This window comes from Empidonax traillii, unplaced genomic scaffold (assembly GCF_003031625.1).
Source record: "Empidonax traillii isolate 1590-97213 ecotype Southwest subspecies unplaced genomic scaffold, ASM303162v1 scaffold459:size589781, whole genome shotgun sequence".
In the NCBI taxonomy this organism is placed as follows: Eukaryota; Metazoa; Chordata; class Aves; order Passeriformes; family Tyrannidae; genus Empidonax; species Empidonax traillii.
The window spans coordinates 459,635-476,848 of record NW_020955652.1 but is presented as its reverse complement, the minus strand read 5'-3'; the positions used below and the strand labels follow the sequence as shown (position 1 = coordinate 476,848).

Genomic DNA, 17,214 nt, shown 5'->3' with positions numbered 1-17,214 from the left:
GATTTTTTTTTTTTTTTTAAAGAAACATCTTCATGCAGTTCAGATGGGACACTAGACTAGGCTGAAACTTAAAAACTCTTTTTGTCAGCATCATGGCACCTGTAGAAAGTTTCTGATAGTGTCAGTGCCCTCGAGCAGCACATACCTCACAAGGCTCTGTGGTTCAGCTTCAGGATGGAACTTCAGCTTGGACTTTTGCCCTCTTTCATGCTATAGTCTTTCTGTGCTGTTTCTGGCTGGTAAAGGAGTTATCTTTCTTCTTTATCTAAAAGATGTGTATGTGTGCCTGTACATTAAAATAAGCTCTTTTTGTTCCCTGTCTCCTGTTGCAGATGAAGCTGCGAGTGTTATCCAGTTTGGTAAATCAGCCAAGCGATCACCGGAGTCCACTCAAATCGGGCAGTATGGGAATGGCTTGAAATCGTAGGTATAACAAAAGCCAGCCTCCTGAGGTTGGGGAGGTCAGAAGCCGGGTAGTTGGTTAATGTACTTTTTACTTGAAGGTGTATGTCTTTTTTTCTGGAAAAAAAAGCAGATGAACTCTAAATAAGATTCCCTGGTTTGGTAGGCTAGGAGCTCTGTCAACATCTGCTGTGGTTCTCCAGTGACCAAGAAGGCTGTCCACCGCCAGTGACACTATTTTGGCACTATGTTTGCGTGAGACAGAAGGTACAGGTCAGAGCCAGGGTAAAATAATAAAAGAGCTGGAAACTAAACCATAATCTGAAAAACCTGCCTGCGGCAGCCAGGTAATAAGATTAGAACAAAATAATGTTGCAGCCTCTCAGTAGAAAGGTTGTCTCGTGCAAGGCAGATGGACTTTAACTGTTTATTTTTGTTCTTAAACCAAACAAAAGTAGGGACAAGGGGAATGATGGAAGGAATGAGAGGAGGAGTGGGATTAAGTGTAGAGGAACAGAGGTGGGAAGGAAACCTGGCTGGAGGGGATTTGCTAGGAAAGAGGAAGATGTTTGCTGTGTCTTTGGAAAAATTAGAGGGCTTTATGGCTTACTCTGTTCTGCTCTGTCCTGGTATGTGTGGCTTGATTATATGCATCCTACTGGGAAATTGGCAGTACTCTATAATTTGGGGGAAAAAATCTCAGGATTTAGGGGATCTTGAGACAGCGTTGATTCAGCTGCAGCACAGGACACATCCCAGATCCTGAGCTGTGTGCTTCCAGGACATATCTGTGTCCCTTCTTAACCTTGAACAAGAATTGTACTGTATTACAGCTGAGAAATGCTGCCTGAAGCCCCAGCATGTGAAGGGTAAGCTGTGGTATTGCTGTGGTATGACCTTAAGCCAGTCTGAAAACAAATGCACTGATGTGAGACTGATACCTCTTTCAGTGCAATGTCAATTGTTATCTGTTAAGGTTTTCTGGGTGAGTTTGGTAATAGGGTGACAGAGAAGATGCAAAGACACTATTTGGGATAGGGGAGTGAGGAGGAAGATGGGACTGTCCCTTTTTGTGACAATGAGCTGCTAAGCTGCCTTAGCTGAAGTGTCAATGAGGCTTTAGTTAGATATTAGGAAATTAATTTTCTGTCTCTAGATTGCTGCTATTCATTCCAGATACAGTGAAATAAGGGTGTGCTTGCTTTCTCACTGACATTTCTGCTCAAAGCTTTGAAGGTTGCTGTCATATCTCACCCTAGTTTCCTTTTTAAATTTTTTTTCTTTTTATTTAAACTTCATAGTAGGAGTCTGGAATGTCGTGCTGTACTTCTGCACCTTTTAATTGTGACTGGTGTTAAATGTTTTGAAACACTGTGAAAATGTCTAGATTGAGATGCCTTCTGAAAGGAATGAGATGTTTGGAGAGAAATGGTAGTTTCTGTTTCTACCCTTCTGCCTAACTTGATTTTGGCATCTCATAATTGAACATAATGGGAAGAAACCTCAGTAAAGTGGTCTGCGTTCTGAACAGTGTGGTACGTCAGCTGTAACACACAGCCTCACCTCTGTCTGCAGGGGTTCCATGCGGATTGGGAAGGATTTTGTCCTGTTCACGAAGAAAGACAACACCATGACTTGTCTCCTCTTGTCACGGACATTCCATGAGGAAGAAGGCATCGATGAGGTTTGCATGTGCTTGTTGTAATGAAGTAATATAGTGAATGCTGTCTCATCTGAACTTGCCTAGCTCTCACAGGAGAATGGTCTGTGTAAGGACTGGTTGCCACTCTTGAAGGATCAAGTGTATGGTTTTCTTTTAGTGATATGCTTGTGGGGCTTCTGCAAATTCAACAAAGATTTCTTCCTTTTGGTTTTAATTCTGTTTGAGAAGTCTCTCTATAGCAAGTTTGAAGGGTTTGTTTCAGTCACTTAAAGGTGGTTTTGCTGAGTTCAGAACATGCTCAGACTTCTCGCATATTCCTTTTCCTGCAAAATTTGAGTTTGAGATGTATTTAGATTTATTGCTCTGATTTTCTGTAGAGAATAAAAGATGTTGAAGTTGCTACCTACAGGTCATAAACTCCAGGCGTGTCTCTTCTTTCAGATAGTCTTCTTTTTAATAAAAAGTCAGTGTGGTTCGACCTGTGAAAAACTTGTAAATCTTAATAGATAACTCAGGCAATGTTGCTCCAGGCAAGGTTGATAATGAAAAGTTTTAGATTTGCATTGGGATGGTATCTCAGGAAACATCTTCTGTCGTGAGGGAGGGAGTGTAGGGAGGGGCAGTGCATGGTGGCAGCCAGCCCACAACTGAAGTCCTTTGTGCAGCTGCAGTTTATATTTATATCTGTATTTTTGCTCTGAATAATAGAAACCACCAGTAACCTTGCTAGAATCCTATAAAAATAATAAAGAGTGAGATCGGGATAAATATGAGTGAAGGATGTTTGAGTTCAAGAGAGAAATGAAGCCAGAGGTTTACATTTTTAAAAAGGCAAGTTTGAGTGGTTTTTTAATGTTATGAAAGTTGCTACAAGGGGAGGGGAGAAAAAGCCATTTGTGAGTAGCTAGTACCATACAGGTGACTCAGAAGTGGTTCAGTCTAGACTGGTGTTGTAGGAAAGCAACTCAGAGGCTGGCAGAGAGGGTCTTCAAGCATTTGACAGACATGCAAACCTCTGAAAAGCTGGAAAGGACTCTCATGGTGCCTTAGGGGGCTGTCAGGAGGGGTAAGTCACTGGGCTGCGACCCACAGGAGAGGCTGACTGGAGTGGGAGAGCTGGAGTCACTCTCAGTACAATGGGATTTGCAGGTCATTGTTCCCCTGCCCACCTGGAATGCACGGAACCGTGAAGCTTTGACGGACAACATGGAGAAGTTTGCTATTGAGACGGAGCTCATTTACAAGTATTCCCCTTTCAAATCAGAACGGGAAGTGATGGAGCAGTTCAGTAAGATACGTGGTGAGAAAGGTACATGTGAATGGTGCAAGTCATGGGTGAGGTATTTGGGGTTTGGCTGGGATTTGCCTGATCCGTCTTGTTACTTGCTCAGGCACCCTGGTGATTATCTTTAACCTCAAACTAATGGATAATGGAGAGCCAGAGCTGGATGTGACTTCTGACCCACAAGACATTCAGATGGCAGAAACACCCCCTGAGGGAACGTAAGTATAACCGGTATTACAGGCCCTGATCAAATTGGGTGTGGGGTTTGGCTATATAGTGTGTACACGGGGTTTTCTAAAGCTTCTCTTTCTGTAGTGAACTGGAGAATTTAGAAGATCTGTAGTTTATTCTATAGTAGCTTGGGATTCATGTGTGTGTTAGCCCACGGGTGTTTTGGCTGTGTTTTGGGTGAACACCTGTGCTAGCTGGTCTCAGCTTAGCCAAAGCAGCAGACTCAGTGCCCTTTAGACCCCTTAAAACCAGGAGCCCTAAACTATAGGTTTAATTTTATACACTCACCAAAAATATTTTCATCCTCAATCTGTGCTGCTTCTAAATTGCTGTTCAGTTTTGTGATTAAATGGCAAAGCGTGAGGCACTGTGCAGGTCAGCCTCCATAGGTGGATGGTACAGAGGGGCAGGTGGGTTGTATAATCACATCTGTCTGGGAGCAGGGACCGTTCCTGGACTTTCCTGCATAGGAAGAAGAAGAATGTGCTCTGAGGGCAGCTGGAGGAGCAGAGGGCCCTGTTCAGAGAGAGCTGTGTGTTTGCTGGGTTGATCACTTGTAGCCTGAAAAGGAAAAACTGAGCTGAAATGAGCCAAATGTTTGATCCAGAGCTCCGTGGGGACACTTAGCAAGCTTTACCTTTCTGATGAGATTACATGCTTCCTTCCTGAAGTGCTTGAATTTTCCATGGGAAGTTTCAGACCTTGTAAAGCAGTTCTGTCTCTATGTATTAAGAGTGACATTATTGAGTGCACAGTGCAGCAAACTCCTTTGATCCCCCCCAGGGATCTCATGTGCTTCTCAGCCTCTTTAATGCCAAGGCATCACTGCTTCTTCCTCCTGATGTTATGGTACCATGTCTGTGTGTGAGCAGTGCAGGCTCTGTGGCAGTGCACTGTTGACTCACCAAAGGGTAAGAAAGCTCTGGCAGGTGGGCACACTGTGTTAAATGGTCCCTTTAATAGCTTTGACGTTTATTATGCAGATGTATTTAAACTCCCTCTTCAAACTGCAGTAACATGTATCAGTGTTTGGTAGCAGTAGTTACAATGTACAGCTCAATAGTCTCTGGAGAAGACACAGAAAAAAACTTTAAAGAAAGCCTCACTTTATGTAGCTGCACGCTAATTAAAATAGAAAAGCCTTTTCTTTCACCTGGCTGTCTTGCTGAGGGTATCTTTTGGGCATTGTTCTGAAATAGATGGCTCTTTTGCAGCAAGCCGGAGCGCCGCTCCTTCCGTGCTTATGCTGCTGTGCTTTATATCGATCCCAGGATGAGGATCTTCATCAACGGACACAAAGTGCAAACCAAACGACTCTCATGCTGCCTCTATAAGCCAAGGTAAGTTTTGAACCCAAAATCTGCAGATGTATAGGACCTTTTGATGTTAGAGAAAAGGTTTAGCATTTTGCTCTCCAGGTGTATCCTGCATAATTCCATGTTAATGCCACAGAAACAAGCCGTAAGAGAATGACAGATGGTGCTGATGTCATGGAAAAAGAGGTACGTTTTGGAAAATCTAATGCCTATGAAAATTGCATGAGTCATTGGTGCAATTTGGCTCCCCTTCAGAGCAAACTAGGAAATGAAGATCCTCGTTCAAAATACTATATCCACACAAAACTGTTGGGTAACTGTGTGTTTTTTTTGAGTAGGACAAGAAAATACATAAAGTTGGTGTTGGGATTCTTACTGAAAAGAAACTAGACTGAGTACTTTGAAACAGTTACTTTTATATTTAGCTAACTGAGGTTTGAATAGAGATTGAGAAATAGCTTTTGCTATATTCTTTTAAATTCCCTTAAACAAAAAATGAGAGTTAGCTGAGATGTGCTGCCACTTGGCTGAACAGAGACTGGAAAAGGTTGCCAGGGTGGGAGGGGAAAGGGAAACATGTGTTTAAGTCTGCTTGAGGCAGTAGTGTTCTTCTGTCCCTGGGAGAACACAGTCTGCATTCTAGATTTGGTTTAATAAAACAGTACTAATTTCGTAGGGTATTAGCTGATTGTTTTAGTATAGCATTTTGGCTTGCAGTGGTATTTCAGTAGTATGGGGCCACTCTCAGCCCACCATCATGTTACTTACCCCAGGGCAGTGTCATGTGCCCAATGACGCCTGAAGAGTCTGGCTGATTCCTGGCTCAGAGCATGGTCTGTCTGCCAGGCTCATACTTCCTCAGCTGCTTATGTGAGAATGTGTGAGATGGTATTAGAAACCTGAGTAAAGTCAAGGAATGTTACACCCACTACTCCCTGTGCTGACCAGGCCAGTTGTTTCCCTGCAGATGGCAGGAAACTTGCTACTGTAAATCCTGATTTGCTGGATAGAGAATTTCTGGATTTCTGACTCTGTTTTACCCACATGGGCTCCTTTAGGGTCAGCTGATGCAGCATCAGTGCTCAGCTCTTTAGCATGGCTGTGTTTCTGGCCCAGTAGCCTGGGCCAAGTAAATGCTGAACTTTCCTGGTCCAGCAGAGGGATGGAATGGGCAGAAGTGCTGCTGCGTTGCACCCTGAGCAGCTGGTGTGCTCGTGTGTGACATCCCGAAGGGCTCTTTGCCTTGAGTGGAGCCTCCCTCCTGCAGTAGGGCAGTCAGTCAGGTTACCTTCATCTCTGAAGGAAAAACCTGTACAGTGGCTTGTCTGCAGATTCCCGTGTTGGTATTAGAGAACAAAGAGTGCAAACCCACCATGGATTTAGAGTATGTAAATGCCTTTACTGAAAATTAGGATTTTACAACCCTTGTGCTCTTTTTCAGGAATAACAGTGCATCTCCTGAGCTAGGCACTTGTTTTCTGTTTGTCATCTGCCCCTTTTGGAAGCTATGTTTCTGTGGGAGAGGCTTTTGCTCATCTTTCTGGAGCTGGTAATGTGCCGGTGGCAGGGGCAGGCTGGTTTTGTGCAGATCCTTCACTAGCATTTGCAGATGTGTGACCACAGTCCCAACTTCTTGGGAATGGCTTGTGTCTCCTGAAAGGTTACTTCAATCCCTTCCCCCAGTACCTGCTGGAGCGTGGGCTGTGCAGGTAAAAGTAGCCAGGCCACGTGCAAGTGTGTCCCTTTTCGAGGACACTCCGAGGCAGTCGGAATGAGTGTTGTGAGGCTGGTGATGGCTCACAGTGCCATCATCTGGGACACCCTACAGTTGTTCACAGTGGTCCCTGCTGCAAAGGAGTACTGTCCCTATGGTCCCCTCAAGAGCTGCCTTGTCCCTGAGCTGGACATGGGCTGATAATTCAGCTTCACCTTCAGCTTCTCTCTTTTTTTTTTTTTTTTTTTCTCAGAAAAATCAGGTGGATGTGGATGAGATAATGTGGTTATGCCAGCATGTTGAAGGCAGCCCGGCTTTCAGTGTGCTCTCTCTCTTGGCCCCAGGTAGCTTTCATCAAGCTTACATAGGTTAGAGAAGATACTACCAAAATCCTGACTCTGCAGCTCCTGACACAGTGACATCACCCAACTGGGTGATTTCTGGAAGCTTTGGCACCTGGCTGCTTTTTTGCTAGGGAGGAAATCCTTATGAATAGCAGAAAATGAGTTTAGCAAAATGTGTTTCAGGGAACTATGCTTGTGGTGTGAATTTTCTAGATTTAGGAGCAAGGATTTCCTGTCAGAGAGACTATTTCTGACCTCAGTACTAACATCCATGTGTGCTCACCAACAGAAACAAACCTAAACAATACTTTTCATCTGTACAATGAGGTTTCTCATGAGTCCTGACAGTTTATCTGCTATTTGGAGGGAATCTTGTCTCTCGTTGGGATCCAAATGTGATTCCAGTCAATTGGTCAGTCAAGCCTTATGTCCCTATGTGCTTCCACCTCTCTGTAAAAAGCATTTCTAGTGGCTTTTGCTTTGGCTAAATGCTGGAAAGTTTTATTTTCTGTAGAGTTATTTGGAGTAGGATTTTCCTTTTGATACATCTAAAACTTTGTATCTTAAGATGATCTGAGTTCCTGCAGGCTCTGCTTGTTCTTGGTGTCGTCTTCCCTCATTATGTGCCTCTGCTCAGAGGCACTCATAAGCTTTGACCTCTCACACGTATCCATCTCTCACTCTGCAGCAGTCTGTGGATTGGGATTTGCATCTGGCATTTAAAGATATAGGAAAGGTGAAACAAGCTGCTGCAGCTCCAGCACAATTTGCAGGGTTGTAAGTCAGATGTGGAGCACACAAAAATGTCCTGAAGCTTAGAGCTCTGGTCAGATTGTTTTTCTGCTTTGAGCTACCCTGTGTGAGATGGACCTGTGGACAGCTGTTTGCAGGAAAAAGGAGTAGTTATTTAGCTGTAGTGGGAGGATTTCGAGAAGCTTTCCATATCTATTCACTCTTCTTTCCACTTCTGAAGAAGAAATTATTTCTCTAAGTCTAGAGATTTCCTCAGAATATGGGTATATTTCGCCCCCACTGGCTAATGCAGGAAAAGACAGGGTATTATGGTTGCAACTTCTACTAAAACATCTCTGACTTAAAGAGATTTTTGCCTAGGTTCAACCAAAAATGTCCAGTTCCTGATAAGTAAACCTCCCCCATTTATTGAGTCTATTGGGAGGAGTATACAGTAGCTACTTGTAGGGTCCTTGTTCTCTCATGCAGTGATGAAATCTTGGTTTTACCTTACTGCTAAGTTTGCTGATTAATAAATTTTGGTCATCACAGGATGTACAAATATACTTCAAACCGTTTCAAGACCCGTGCAGAGCAAGAGGTGAAGAAAGCAGAGCACATGGCAAGGATAGGTGAGTCCTCAGGGTATGCATGTGCGCTTGTTCAGCTGTTGTGAAGGGATGGACTGAACACTTGCTGGGTATGACTTGGATCATTGGAATTGCTCGGGAACTGAGTTATTACAGTGACTACAGACAACATAGACTTACTTCCATGCAATGGAAGTGCATTGTTCAGTGGAATGTACATTGTTCTCTGAGACCATTTTGTCTGGGTAACAGATGTACAGGATACCCCTTGGAGTCACAGCTGTCTACCCTCGCTCCAACCAAGGCCTGGTTGAGCCCTGTCACCTCACAGTTCTGCTCTCACCTTTAGCATATCATGAGCTCTTGGTTGTGTTCTCCTTTTGCCATTTCCTGTTGAGGCAGCTCAAACAGTAGATTTTTGTTCCATCACTTGATGTAAAGGGATTGGTCTGGATGTACAAAGGAGCCCTGGTTTGTTTGTTTTTAAGCCTTCCAGGCATACCTTTGTCCTATAGTCTTCAGGAAAAGCCCAGTTTTCCATTATTGGATAGAAATCACATAAGCGTATAAATACAGTATATGACTGCATTAAATCTGCAGACATTAAACACACTAAATAGTGTCCATCCCTAACCCCTGATGGGGAAATGCCGTAGTGAAGAAGGAATCTTGGAAGTTGTAAGTGACCTATATGTGACCTGTATCTTCTGGAAGGTTTTATAAACCAACTCTATAAATCAATTGAAGGCATGTGTCCTCTGCCCCTGTATCAGAACTGCTTTAGGCACGTCTGCTGGTGGCTGCAGGTCAGATACGCAAGGGCTAGTGCCACGTTCAGCCTATGTAGTGTCACAGAGGGCAGCGTGACTTCAGAGCAGCAGAGTGAAATGGTGTGAATTGCTGTGTTCTCTGTTCCTTCTTTAGGAAGTACAGCCTGGTAAGATAGACTTCAAAAGATGAAGTTTAAGCAGATTTTATTGTGTGCCTCAATCTCATAGGTGAAGTTTATTTTTAAATTGAGTCCTACAGCCAAGACAAGTCTTCAGCACACACTCTCATTGTCTCTCAAGAAGGTGCAAAGAGCAAGATCTAGAGATTCTTCTCTGCATCAGTCTACAAGGTTTTTGTGATACTTAAAAGTAGAGCTTTAGTGTCTGACACTGAAAAATGCTGCCATTGGTGTTCCAATGCTGAGAACAGGTCTCACTAGCATGGAGATGTTACTCATTTCCATCACCAAACCAGCCTGATGCCTCTGGATGTGCAGGGAACCAACAGTGTTCCCAGGTGGCCAGGAAGGCCAGTGGCATCCTGGCCTGTTTTAGAAATAGAGTGGCCAGCAAGAGTAGAGAAGTGATTCTTCCCCATCTGTACTTGGCACTGGTGAGGCCACACCTTGAGTACTGTGTCCCTCACTTCAAGAAGGACATTGAAGTGGTGGAGCAAGTCCAAAGCAACAAAGATGGTGAAGGGTCTGGAGTGCATGTCCTGTGAGGAGTGGCTGAGGGAGGTGGGGTTGTTTGACCTGGGGAAGAGGAGGCTCAGGGGAGACCTTCTTAGTCTACAACTCCCTGAAAGGAGGTTGTAGCTAGGCAGGGGTTGATGTCTTCTACCAGGCAGTTAGTGACAGGACCAGAGGACATAGTCTCAAGCGGTGCCAGGGGAGGTTTTAGGTTGGACATCAGGAAGAATATCTTCACAGAAGGGGTCATTTAGACATTGGAATGCCCAGGGAGCTGGTGGAGTCACTGTTGCTGGAGGTGTTTTAAGAGAGGACTGGATATGGCACTTAGTGCTATGATCTGTTTGACACAGTGATGTTAGGTCATAGGTTGCACTCGATGATCTTGGAGGTCTTTTCCAACCTAAATGATTCTGTAATTCTCTGAACTGTTGGGGACCTAGCAGGTGTTAGGCCTGACAAGCAAGGAGCAGCTGCCCAGCAAGAGGCCTCAGAGATACCTCTGCAATCTAGCAAATGACCTTGGGCATTCAGTGAAAGTGAGAGAGAAGCTTCTAAACTGCGGAAGAACACCGCACAGTGAACACCTGCTACCAAAATTAAAACTAAGAGAAAAAGATTCTTTATGTTAGCTTTACTTACAGAAAAAATATAGATTTATATTTAGTAGTAACAGAGTGTCATAAGTTAGTATAAAGAGATTTAAATAGTGTAAATAAGTTTGAAAGACGTGTATAACTGTATATCAAATAGTTTCATGCTGCCCTCCCTGTAGCCTGAAAAATCCCTGCTCTAGGTGTGATAAATATGCCTTATGTAAACATTGCATTCCAGAACTGGCTATTCCGCCATTTCTCGTGCTGCTGTCCACCTTTCCTCTTCCCTTCGTGTGTGTGTTTGACGAAGAGGACCCTTCAAAAAAGAATAAAACCTCGTCTTTAGTTGATACAGTCAGACTGTCTTTATTAACAACTGGGCAGATATAAAAAGTGAATTGTGTCAGGGTAGTGTGGGTGTCAGCATTGAACTGACCTGTTGCCTCCAGGGGTGCAGGGATCACTGAACTGGCCTAGTGCCCCCTGGGGGAGAGAGGGTGCTGAGCAAAGTGCTTAGGATGTGGTGGTGAAAACTCCTAGCTGACTTCAGACTGTTACTGCAAGATTGGGTCACATGGAGCCTTCAGGATTAAAACATGCTCATAGCATTAGCCTCAGCAGCACACATCTCATTGCTTTGCTTGTAGGAAAATGGATTTATTCTGTAACAGCCAAGCTCTCTTGTTCTGTTTTTGGTAGAAAAGATTAGTTTCTTGTAGTCTCCAGATCTCCAGAAGGATTCTCACTCAGGAATGGTTTGCAGTGTGCTCTTTCAAATCTCAGGAGTGCATTGTGAGAAATGGTGGGTCTCAGCTGAGCAAACAGCAGTTCCTGCCTGCCAGGGATGTGTTGGAATCCATCAGACTGAAAGAGTACTGATTCTCTGAAAGTAGCTTATGAGCTTGTGGAACGAAAACTTAGGATAACCAGAAAATAGCTGGAGGAGGAAGATGTATGGGCACCTGTGACTATTGGCTTTGGCATATTGTAGGAAGAGCCATGTCTCAGAAGAAAAGACATACATATGTTTAAGATGAGGAAAAACCATCTTTTCATTCCATGGGAACTGACTTCCTGCTTCATGTATAGGCTATACTATTCAGATCTCTAAGTGAGTGGGTGAACCTAGGAAAAAAGTACCGTTCCTGGGCAAGGTGGCTGTGAAAGACCATCAGCTGCTTTCTGTGTCCTTCAGAACCAAGACTGAGTACTCTACTGAGGCACCTTGGTGTTGCCATTGCCTGGCTTCTGGAAATCCCCTTTCCAAGTTTGGAAAGCAAACAAACAGAAGAGGTGAGGAGTCACGTAGGTGTTCAGTACTAGAAGTCATTAACAGCTCTGTGCTGTACTGAGTATTATTTTGGAGTATTTTGGTGTGTCCAGTGCCTTCCTTGGCAATGGCATGGGTATGCTGTGCCTGTTGTCCCGTGGGAGGATGTGGATGTGGGTACCAGATGCTGCATGCTCACTTTCCTGCGTAGGACACGCATTTTACCCACTGGGGCCTCAGTCCTCTAACTGGGGCCTCAACCCTGTCACCTGTCTCAGTTGTCACTGCCTTAGTGGAGCAGGTTTGACCTGTGCCCTTCTGGATTACTGCTATGTTCTTTCCACTAGCCACAGATATTTTTAGCCCACCAGCAACTTCCCTACAAGCTCTGATTGAAGTGGACCGAGTGCTTTAAGCAGCCTCCAGATTCCTATGGGTTTGATTTAGCTAGGCTGTCTCTTGATGATCACATAGCACAGTCCTGCTATGACCTGCTTGGTGAGCAGCTGTGAACCCACAGTGTGCTGCTGTGGGAACGAGGGCAATAAAATTCCAATGGGACGCTGTGTAGGAAGGAAAAGGGATTTTTATTGTAGGGGTCTAAGTGAGCTGACTGGCTACAGACTATTCTTTCCTTCTGTCTGGCAACTGAGTGCTGCTTTTCAGAGAGATACTGGTAATCCCTAGGAGCCAATTGCATCCCTGTCATCTTCCTCTGTAAATCTTAGACAAGGTTGTTCCTCAGTTATTGTGTTTCCTTGTTTTGCGAGTCTCACAGCTGCAGTTGTGCAGCTCTCTATGAGGAGAGCAGGGAGGGAGATGGCTTTTGGGTGTGCTATAACTGTGCTGCTGCCCCCCTGCTGCGGGGGCATGGTCCTTTTGCTCACCTTAATGTGAGCCACACTGTCCCTCAGTGTGCAACCATTGTATTTCCAAATCTCAGAATCACAGAGTGGTTTGGATTGGAAGGGACCTTAAAGCTCCTCTCATTCCATGCCGTTCTACTAGACCAAGTTGTTCCAATCCCCATCCAACCTGGCCTTTAACACTTCCAGAGATGGGACAGCCACAATTTGTCTGGGCAACCTGTGCCAGGGCCTCATCACTTTCACAGGGAAGAATTTCTTCCCAACAGTCCATCTAGCCCTGCTCTCTGTCAGTCAGAAACCATTTTCCTTTGTCCTATCATGCCAGGCCCTTGTCCAAAGTCCCTCTCAGCTCTCTTGGGAGTCCCTCTAGGCACTGGAAGACACTCTAAGGTCTCCCCAGAACCTTCTCTTCTCTAGGCTGAACACTCCCAGTTCTCCCAGCCTGGCTCCAGAGCAGAGCTGCTCCAGCCTTTGGAGCATCTCCGTGGCCTCCTCTGGACTCTCTCCAGCAGCTCCATGTCCTTCTGATGTTGAGGCCCTAGAGCTGGAGGCCACTCTGCAGGTGGGGGGGTCTCAACGGAGCAAAGCAGAGGGGCAGATTTCCCCCCTCCCCTGCTGCCCACGCTGTGGGATGAGCCTAGCACACAGAGGGTTTCTAGGTGCCAGTGCCTACAGCTGGAGCATGTCCAGCCTGTCAACCACCTTTTCAGGGCTGCTCTCAATCCATTCTCCTTGCTGAAAATGAGGTTTATTGAATGAGTCTTAAGCGATATAAAGGTGGTGTGTGCCTATTGTCAGCATTCCTCTTGCTCTAGGACAGAAGTGAAAAGGGGAGTATTAAGTTTCTTGTATGCAAGGATCAGGTGCAGGGTAACTTTTCAGAACGCTGGGTTCTAATTTGTATATAGCACAGATTTCTCTTTTTCCAGGCAAAATTTAGCTACTAGCAGAGACAAAAGCATTTCTGAGAGTAGTCTTTTACCCTTCATCTCTATCAGAAAATGACCTCTTTGTAACTCCTTTTCAAGCCTGTTTTTGTGAGAGTCTTTCTGCGAATCATGCTGCCAGGCAGAGCATGCAGGGCCACTGGCATCCTTATGCTTTGCAGTTCTTTGTTGACTTCCTCTAGAATCCTTCCTTTAAACATACTTTTGCAGAGTTTATCCCTGCGATTGTGACAGCGTTGACTGTGACCTCTGAGCATGTTTGAGATGCTGTGTTGGTGGGGCCCTCTCATGTAAGGTTTGATTTTTGTACCTTTTTGTATTCCTTTTTATCCTTGTACACATCCGTGCAGCAAAGGCTCTCTGGAATTGTTCTCCTGTACTGACTGGCTGACATCATCTTTGTCCCTGTGTGTTTCAGCAGAGGAGAAGGCTCGTGAGGCAGAGAGCAAAGCCCGTGCCCTTGAGCAGCGCCTTGGAGGGGATCTCACGCGGGAGTCCAGGGTGAGCCTTGTGCTTTAGCAGCACATCGTGTTTTGGGCACTGAGGGACGGTTCAGAGCACTGGCAGTGGAGCAGTGCTGGCTGAGCGGCCCCTGTGTCAACCTCTCCATGGCAGCATCCTGTGTGCTGGTTAAGCAGGTGCTGACTCCAGTCGATGGTGAGCTGTCAGCAGTATTCAGGCAGCTCCATCATCTCATTACCACTGTATGTGCTTCACCGTCTGCACTTGATGTCCAGCTCGAGTGGGACGTATGCTGGCATTCCCCTCCCCATGGCCCCCATATATCCTGAGTGGGAAGGGGACCTCCAAACCCCAGGTGCTGTTTGCTGTCAGCCTCTGTGGAAGAGGCCAGAGGAACAGGAGGTGTTGAAACAGGAGTAGAACTGGGGGCTTTATGGCTGTTCCTCCCTGCCTGTGCAGCTGTCTCTGAGGCGTTTGGGCAGGGGCTTTTGGAGAGGGGCTCTTTGCTTTCTCCCAGTGGGACTGTGGCTTTGAGAGGGGCAAGGCTGACCCCCAGTGCCGCAGGGTGGGAGGAGGGCTGGCAGGGACACCGGGAGGGTCAGCAAGTGACACCAGGTTAAAATCAATGGGCTTCCTATTGGTATCTCATGGAAACAACAGTATCCAAGTGCCCTGGCTGTTTCCCTGTGCTCCATTTCCTCTGCTTTCAGTTTCCTGGGATTTTTAGTTACATTTAGACATTTTCTTCCAAGCAACTGTGTAGCTGCTTAAACAACTGGGTGTAAGTGCTGCCCTACATGTGGAGTCCTGCTGGTTGTCACCTACCACCAGTTGTGAATTCTTTTACATTTAAAATGATTTCTCAGATTTTTTTTGAAAGGGGAAATCATAAATTGAGTGAATTTTATGAATTTCCCAGCAGCAGCTTTACTGTGCAATGCCCTTTTGCAGGCGACGCTGCGTCAAGTGCAGAACTCAGCCATCACCATGCGGCGGGAGGCTGATGTCAAGAAAAGGATTAAGGATGCAAAGCAGCGGTGAGTGCAGGGGCTTTCAGGCTCTAGAGTTCCCAGTGGTTTAGTGCAAGGGCTTCCAAACTCTGGAGTTCCTTGGCTTTTTGCTCCCAGGTGCTCAGATGTCTCTTCTGCTTTGTGTGTGTGGTGGAGGAGGAGGAGTTCCGCTCAAAGCTTAAATGTGAGCATCCAGTATGCCCAGGCTACTAAACCAAGCAGCTAGGTCACTGTTCTGGTTACCTCTGCTGCTCCCCTCTTATCTGATGAAAGACATGTGGGTGGATGAGTTAAGTTGTTCGCTGTAGATGCTTACCTGGTGTTCACATCAGCTTTTTTCACTCTTTTTACTTTTCCACCAGCAGGTAAGATTCAGATTGGTGAACCAATTTTCACAAGTTACAGTGAAACAGCTTTAGGAGTTGTAGGGATGTTTTCTGAAAATGTGCTGAGTTTTATTGTAGTCAGTGCTGTGAAATTTGAGGACATTATTCTAGTTTAGGTCTGATTGCAATTGACTTTGGCTTTTGATGTACTCACAGGAATATTTCACTCTTTATATACATTTTGTTTTGCATCTCTCAAGTGAAGTGGTAACCAGAAACAAATGCTCTTAAAACAAATGCTGAGTCTGAGGAAGTTGGGGATTTGCATACAACATGTCTCTATTCCCACCTGGTTGTTTGCATGCTAGTTTGCATGGCTGCCTAGTTCAGAACTATCCCAGACCTGTTGCCAGAGATAGATCTAATGCATCTTAAAATACTAAAAGGAAAGAAATAAATATAGCCTTAATTTAAAAGTGCTAGAGCTGAGATCTGAAGGATGTAGAAAATTATGCAAAAACTGTTTTCTTCAGCTTCCACATACTTTTCTGTGTGCAGCTTGTCCTTTAATTCTTGTGTGTGAAATCAGTTCACAAAGGAAAATTTTGTGAATGGTCTTCTGCCCCTTGTGCCCATGGGCAAAATATTTTCTCCCGTTAATAAGCCGACCAGCAAAAAAAGCTCTGGGCAGGCACATGGTTTTCCCTGTGTCCCTGCATTCATCACTGGTGATTGGAGACAGTTCAGAGGGTCAGCCTTTTGCACAACCTTGTGTTTCATACAGAAAGCAGGAGAAATTCCTGAAAAATGTGTATAATAGGAAACCTTCTGTATAAACCAGTTCCTGTAACCTTTTGCAAAACTCCTGAGTTACAGAGGATGTCCTAGGACAGTTTTCTGCTGTTTCTCTGGTGCTGGGTGCAGCAAGGAAAGAAGTGCTTTGTGTTTTCCAGAACCTGTGTAAGATCAGGTTATAAGTCCAAACAATAGGACAGGTACTAAATTCCTAGTAATAAATTGGCTTTTGAACCACCACTTAATTTTCCATGGTTTGGATAATAATTTGACTTCCTGTCATCTCTGATAAAAATGAAGAGATGCCCTTCCTACTTTGTGAGTGAGTGCATGGTATCACTTGAAATATAAGGCTCTACCTCCTTTTCTAGAAGTTAGAAAAAGAAAATGAATCCCTGAGATGGGTTTTTAGCCACACCTCCTCATGCTCTTGAGTCACAGTTGTCCACCTTGATGAGCTGGGACCAAAGGGTCACATTCCAGCCCAGCAGTTGACAGTGTTGAAAACCCCTCTTGGCAAAGATTTGGATTTAAAAGTACTGAAAACTGCTATTGCAGATGTTTTCTTAGAAAAGTATTATAGTCACCTGTTTTAAAGGAAGGTGTGACACGCGGTGCCATTACATCTCTGTGTGGGAGGATGACCTTAAACAAAAAATGAATATGAATTCAGTCTGTTTTGGGAATTTATTTATATTGTAGACAGGGATAAGAAGCTGAATAGCTCCCCTGTAATCCAAGAGGAAACAATTGGCGACCTGCTGAGCCTGTGTGATCCTCACAAGTCTATGGGACCAGATGGGATCCACCCAAGCGTGATGAGGGAGCCAATCCACTCTCCATCATTCACCAACAGCCCTGGCTCTCTAGGGAGGTCCCAGACGATTGGAAGTTGGCAAATGTCGCATCAATCCACAAAAAGGGCCGGAAGGAGGACCCGGGAAACTCCAGACCTGTCAGCCTGACCTCAGTGCCTGGCAAGGTGACAGAGCAGATCATCCTGAGTGCAATCACACAGCACCTACAGGATGGACAAGGGACCAGAGCCAGCCAGCAAAGGTTTAGGAAGGGCAGGTCACGTCTGACCAACCTGATCTCCTTTTACGATCAAGTGACCCGCTTGGTGGATGAGGGGCAGGCTGTGGATGTGTCTGCCTGGACTCCAGCACAGCCTTTGACACCGTGTCCCACAGCACATTC

At 45.2% G+C, this 17,214-nt stretch overlaps 1 protein-coding gene across 4 annotated transcripts in view; it reads left to right on the top strand.

Moving 5' to 3' along the window:
* MORC2 (MORC family CW-type zinc finger 2) overlaps positions 1–17,214 on the top strand; it is a 47,151-nt gene that overhangs the window by 15,741 nt on the left and 14,196 nt on the right. Inside the window, exons 5-12 of one of the 4 annotated variants that reach the window (XM_027895384.1) lie at positions 333–423; positions 1,978–2,086; positions 3,215–3,365; positions 3,457–3,568; positions 4,796–4,921; positions 8,240–8,319; positions 13,840–13,922; positions 14,835–14,920. In XM_027895384.1, coding sequence (XP_027751185.1) covers positions 333–423; positions 1,978–2,086; positions 3,215–3,365; positions 3,457–3,568; positions 4,796–4,921; positions 8,240–8,319; positions 13,840–13,922; positions 14,835–14,920 — 838 coding nt within the window. Of the gene's footprint in view, positions 1–329; positions 428–1,977; positions 2,087–3,214; positions 3,375–3,456; positions 3,569–4,795; positions 4,922–8,239; positions 8,320–13,839; positions 13,923–14,834; positions 14,921–17,214 lie in introns of those variants that run through there. The other 3 variants (XM_027895383.1, XM_027895382.1, XM_027895385.1) reach the window with 3 other exon arrangements.